We start from the raw sequence: 6,545 nt of genomic DNA on the forward strand, positions 1-6,545 counted from the left end.
CTGCCCCTGAGCAAGGCAGTTAACCCCCAACAACTACTGCTCCCCGGGAGCCGATGACCTGGATGTCGATTAAGGCAGCCACCCGCACCTCTCTGATTCAGTGTGGAAGACACATTTCAGTTGAATGCATTCAGTTGTACAACTGACTAGGTGCCCCCTTTCCCTTTCCCACATGTGGTATAATTGACAATTCTAGAAAATAAAGGAAAGCCGCACACTCTAAGAGCTCAGATGCAAAAATTTTAATAACCAACGTTTCGACAGCTAAGCTGTCTTCATCAGGGTATCCTGATGAAGACCCTGATGAAGACAGCTTAGCTGTCGAAACGTTGGTTATTAAAATTTTTGCATCTGAGCTCTTAGTGTGCGGCTTTCCTTTATTTTCTAGTGTTCTGCTCCGCTAGCCAGCACCTCGCCTTTATAGGTGTGCGTTTCTTTTTTCTAGATAATTGACAATTCACCTTGGCTATGGTTTAGGCCTATGCATGTTTTCATTTGATGCAACCAAGCATCTACACGAAGTATACATCTTGAGCAGATTATTAACACAGCTCTAGTAACATTAATGGACATTTGATCAAATAAACGATATCGAATTTCCATAAGGTTGATACTATAGGGGCAACATTATTTTTAGCAATATTTATACAAGTCTATATGGACTTCAAATGCAGAGGTCCATAAGAATGAAATCCTCTCTGGTGTGTGTTTATTTGACTGCACAGTGGAGTAATCTGCATCTGTTCAAGGGTACCGGGGGTAGCCAGCTCATTTCAGCACCATAGCGAGGCAGCTTAAACCTTGCGTGGGAGGGAGGGACTACAGCGAAAATCTTTCCTCTCAAGCAGACGAGGACTCTAACATCATGTAGGCTACATTTTCGTTAAAGGCATTTAGTCATCGATCTTTTATGATTAGTCTATACAAAGTATTCTGGCATATGAAGAAAATTCGACATAATGAATTAAGAAGAAGTAAGTGCTTTTATATGAATTATATTCTGAAATACAGTAGTTTATATTAGCTGAGCACACTAAACAGATGCGCTGTGGCTATAGGGAAGATAATGCTATGCATGCTCCAAATACACATCGCAAAAACTATCACGTTATTTGATTAATCTTCAATATTTCACAGCGATATTGTGAAGAAGCATATTGCAAGGCGTGGAAAGCGTTTGATCTACTTCAAAAACATCCCTCTTTCCCACACAAAACAGCCTACTGAAAAGATTTAACTCCATAACAGTCTATTGGAAATTGTATGTGCCCTATGATACAGTTATATACACTTCTCATGACTAGGTATAGTGAAGAGTGTGTTCTTCCATAATATGATAGACATTATGTTTGAAAAATAATTACAGTTCATCTGTGGGTTTACGGGATTGCGCACTAATTGGATTCGGCTAATCTGTCACTTTAATCGCTTTGTATACATGGAGCAAATTATTTAAACCCAAACAATTGTCAATTTTTAGACTAAGTATTTCTGATAACATCATGAGCATACGTGCCCAAAATGCGCTTGAAACGCCAGAAATTACGCACAATTGTCAATGTTTAGACTAAGTATTTCTGATAACATCATGAGCATACGTGCCCAAAATGCGCTTGAAACGCCAGAAATTACGCACAGGTTTTCTCTATGCAATAATTTGATCGTGTTTAATAATCAGGCCCTATGTGACATCTGATTTGTCAATTATTTCTCATCAGGGATGCTGCGGACTGAGAACGCCGTGGAGAAATAATTGAAGTGAACCAGCGGAAAGAATCGAATGGCTTCTGTAGAGCTGCTTTATATAGATAAGGAAGGAAGAGGCAGACAACCCGTTCCTCCCTGCGTCCTTGACTGGGCTTCCAATCCGGTGCATGTTCGTAAAGATAGCAGTTCAGCCGGAGGGGCGCTCTCTATCTCAGCTCCGGGCTGCAAAGGACTGTGTAATTCAGCACCAAGGACGGTTCCCCATAACGGAGGTCCGCATTCTAAACACCGTCACCCTGCGGTGGAGAAGGTCAACGTGTGCTGCGACGAAGAATTAGAGACATCTTTCACCTACGTCGACGAGAATGTGAATTTGCGCCTGGCAAGCCCTGGGAAAAGTGGGGAAAGTATCCACAAATCCTGGTGTAGGCCTAATGACTGTGCGAGCGACATTCGGCCCGAGGGGTTGCATGAGCTCTCCCTAATGTCAGATGATGATCTCGCATCAGAAAATTCGGGGGCATCTGTAGATTACGGTTTTATAAGCGCGGTCACTTTCCTAGTCACCGGGATCTCGTTAGTAATTATATCCTATGCAGTCCCTAGCGAGGTCAAAGTGGACCCGGAGAGCGTGTCCGCGAGGGAGATGGAGAGGCTGGAAATCGAAAGTGCCAGGGTAGGGGCACACCTGGATAGGTGCGTGATAGCAGGGCTTTGTCTACTGACGCTGGGCGGGGTAGTGCTGTCCACTCTGCTAATGGTATCTATGTGGAAGGGAGAGATGTACAGGAGAAAAGCCTTTGCATATTCCAAGCACTCAGGGAAACTATATGGCTCCATCATTTTAAAAACGAGATCTAGCCCTAGTCGGTCGTCCACGCACCTGTCTATGAAGGAAGAGATAGATGAGACCTTGAATTAAAACGCTATCCTGTTGAGAAAATACTTTGTCTTGTGTTACTACAGAGCAACACAATACAGCATGATGCAGGTACTCCAGACCCAAAGCGTGCAACCTGAACCCATCAGTCGGTCTACCTACAGAACATTAGCGTAACTGTTAAAATATTAATTTGTTTTAATATTCAAGATGATGAAATATTAATCGTTTTATATTATCATCTCCATATAATTGGATGGACATGCAAGGTATAGGCTTATTTAACCAGGTAAGCAAATTAACAAAATGATACAGAATGAATAAGCATGACAACAAAAAATTAAATAAAAAACAACTACGTCTTTTAAAAACTTGTTATTGGAAATGGAAAATGCTGGGTCACATTTTTCATAGATGAAATCTCTGAGAGATTTCATTTATTATTAAGGCAATAGGTGTTTTATGTGAAAGTGTCCGACAGTCAGTAATATGATGCTTACACACATTTTAGAGGGAAAAGTGTCAGTCCCATGAGTTTAGAAAGTGAGATGTATTAGACTAGTCTAGTGCACCATATCAAATCTGATATGACAGAATCTGCTCAGTGGTGCACATGCTAACATCCAATGACCTTTTTTACTTCCTCAAAGTGGGTGAGCATAATTCTCACTGGTTCCTCACTGTGTGTGTATATGTGTGTGTGTATGGAAGGGAGTCACTTAATCACACATGAAAGACTTGCCCCAGTTTATAAAGCTGTCCTGTACTGTGCTGTGCTGTACTGTACACTTCAAAGAACCTACTTACTTCTAATGTACTGTACCTGCAGTAAATGCAATTATCATACTTGAATGATCACGCAATATGAGAACTCACTGGATCACAATATAACAATGTAATTAATAGGTATCTTTAAGAGAAATAGGGTTTAATTTATAGGCTAGGCCTACGCTACCAATGTTTTGATTATAAGCTACTAATGGACGTACATCCTACAACACTCTAAGCCGTATTGTATTCCTTTGAGAAGTCTCAGATATGCCTTTAAAATGTTACTGGAATAGGGATCTATTTCTTTCAACAAACCAAAAATGATAGGTGCAACAAAAACAGAAAATGTTCTATTCAGTTCATAGAACTGTTGGTTGAGAATTATTTTCTTTCATGGTGAAGTGAGACACACCACCACTATAATTTGCAATCATCTCTGTATTGTAGGGCTACTACAGTAGCCTATAAGACAAGAGGCATCAAAGGAAACTTGATACCTTGAAAATGGTTCCATCGTTGCTCCACCTCTGATTTCAATTCTTCAAAGCCTTTATTCAGAATCACAAGTGTTTGCCTCCAGGGAAACGACGCTCTTTGGTTATCACTAGAAACAGCTAATTCATGTTGTCATTTTGTGGGGCAAAATTCATTTAGTTGGCTGTTAATTATGCTTTCATTCGTTCGCCCTCATCGTGTGTTTTCCATACTGTTCGATGATGCATATACGGCAATGAAATAAAATATACACCCCAAGAACTACAGAAACATGGTAAGACTGTTGTTACTTTAACTGTATGAGACCCTGTCTTTTGTGACAGTTGCATAGTTATGGCTGATGTATGGTACGGTAGTACTACAGAAACATACTGGTAGTGTACAGTGGCAGACTGATGGTGAAACATAAACTCTTCAACTCACTGCATTACTTGATGCCTGTCCTAAGTACCTTTAACATCACACGACCAAGCCTAGCCGGATTAGATTTGTAGCAGACGCTCTTATCCATAGCAATTTACAGTAATGAGTGCATACGTTTTCCTATTTGTTCGTACTGGTCCCCAGTGGGAATCAAATCCACAACCCTGGCATTGCAAGTGGCATGCGCTACCAACTGAGCTACACGGGATGGCAAGTTTATCTCAATCTAAATACCTCCAGTGGAAAAGCACTTTCCTTGTTCCCTCTTCCCTTTTCACTTCTAGGATGCATCCCATTAATCTCTCCTTTATTTTGAAGTGTGCACTTCCCTTAATTGATTTGACAGGAAATGACAGTCATAAGAAAATCCTCTAGCCCATGTCTACACCAATCCAATGCTATTAAATTTGTGGGGAGTAGTGACTGGGAGCAGTGACTGGGAGCACAACTCAGGAAGAAGGAGACATTATTGGGACATACTCCTAATTCTCTGGTCACAGAGGGGTAATGGAAAAAGGTATCTGCATCTGCACCAGAGAAACGGCGTGTTTTAGTAGTTAAAGGGGAATAAAGTGCCAAATCAGAGACCTTTCCGGGAAAGTTATATAAAAAAATTTAAAATATTTCTGTACATCCAAGATTAATATGTTTGGAAGCAAGGAGATGAAGAGGGGAGAGGCCACAAGATGCAAGGAAAGATAATAGAGAATGCTATTTCAATTTCGATTTGCTCGATTCCTCACATCCTTTCTCTTTGCCAACTCGATTCCTCCCATTCTATCCCTTTGCCTTCCTCCCAACCATATTGGAGGAGGTCTCAGGTCCCTCCCCTCTGACTTTATTCTCCAATACATTTTCAAAAGGAGGTGAGGTGGAGGATGTGATAGATCCCTTCCTCCTTGTTGACATAGAGCTGTAGAGCTCCCACCATGCCTTCATCTTTCTGCCATCCAAATGTCTCTAAGGGATTTGATCAGGGATTTGCTCAGTGCGACAGCATTTTACAAGTCAAGCTCAAGTGTATTTCCAGAGGTTTCATGCATAAGCTCTTCATCCGTGAGAGAGCGCTTCACAGCTAAGACACACTGATTGATATTTTGTAGCTCCCTGTGTTAGAAGATCTATCCAGGTAAGACAGGATCTGAGACAAGAAAGAGGGGCTGAGCTGCCATTAGCATTAATTTCCCAAGTGTACATGCACATAAATGATGAGCTGTCATTTATGTTAATTCACCCGCGTTTGAGTGTCTGCGTGTATGTGTGTGTGCATGCGTCTGTGTGTGTGTGTGTATGCATGCATGGGGGTTCATGCGCATGAGTATATGTGTGTGCATGTGTGTGTGTATCTATATGAGGGTGAGACAGGCAGAGCTCCTTTCCTCTGCCATACAACTGATTTATATGGCTTTTGTGAGGTGAGCTCGCCCTTCATCTCAGGCGTATGGTAAGAGACTCAGGAAAAGTTTCTATTGATTGCTCATGAGGGACACACTAAAGGCAAACACTCCAGGGACGTGACTTCGCTCTTGGCCACTCTCACCAGCCTTACTCAGAGGGGGTATTTTTAATAAGTGCATAATGCATTTTTCTGGAATGTTTACAAGCTCTTATTTACATTAGTTGGAGTATCTTATTGTATTGTGAATTTAGTCCAGAAAGCTTCTTGCTCAGAATACACCACTAAGCCCTCCCATGTTTTGCATTTAGAATGCGAAACATCGATTTCCATTGTTCAGCCCATGTAGGTCCTCTTGCATATTTTTCATGTTTGCATGAAATTAGTTCTAAAGCTCTTTGGAAATCCAGGTTTATGTTGACATGGCCTCTTAAAGCACACCTCATTTTGAATCGTACCCGAACCTCTATGCCCTTCTATTTCAGAATACCCAGTGGTTCAGCAATGTACAGTCGTGGCCAAAAGTTTTGAGAATGACACAAATATTAATTTCCACAAAGTTTGCTGCTTCAGTGTCTTTAGATATATTTGTCAGATGTTACTATGGAGTACTGAAGTATAATTACAAGCATTTCATACGTGTCAAAGGCTTTTATTGACAATTACATGAGGTTGATGCAAAGAGTCAATAGTTGCAGTGTTGACCCTTCTTTTTCAAGACCTCTGCAATCCGCCCTGGCAAGTTGTCTATTGACTTCTGGGTCACATCCTGACTGATGGCAGCCCATTCTTGCATAGTCAATGCTTGGAGTTTGCCAGAATTTGTGGGTTTTGTTTGTCCACCCGCCTCTTGAGGATTGACCACAGATTCTC

The 6,545-nt window shown here is 41.3% G+C and overlaps 1 protein-coding gene across 1 annotated transcript; it reads left to right on the forward strand.

Annotated features, from left to right (window-relative positions):
* Positions 1-779: 779 nt before the first annotated feature.
* On the forward strand, positions 780-4,117 carry LOC115175990 (transmembrane protein 74-like). Its single transcript, XM_029735700.1, has 2 exons — positions 780-974; positions 1,719-4,117. The coding sequence occupies exon 2, from the start codon at positions 1,781-1,783 to the stop codon at positions 2,627-2,629; it is 849 nt and encodes a 282-aa protein (XP_029591560.1). The 5' UTR covers positions 780-974; positions 1,719-1,780; the 3' UTR covers positions 2,630-4,117.
* The last annotated feature ends 2,428 nt before the right edge of the window (positions 4,118-6,545 follow it).

Source organism: Salmo trutta, chromosome 3, assembly GCF_901001165.1.
Source record: "Salmo trutta chromosome 3, fSalTru1.1, whole genome shotgun sequence".
NCBI lineage: Eukaryota > Metazoa > Chordata > Actinopteri > Salmoniformes > Salmonidae > Salmo > Salmo trutta.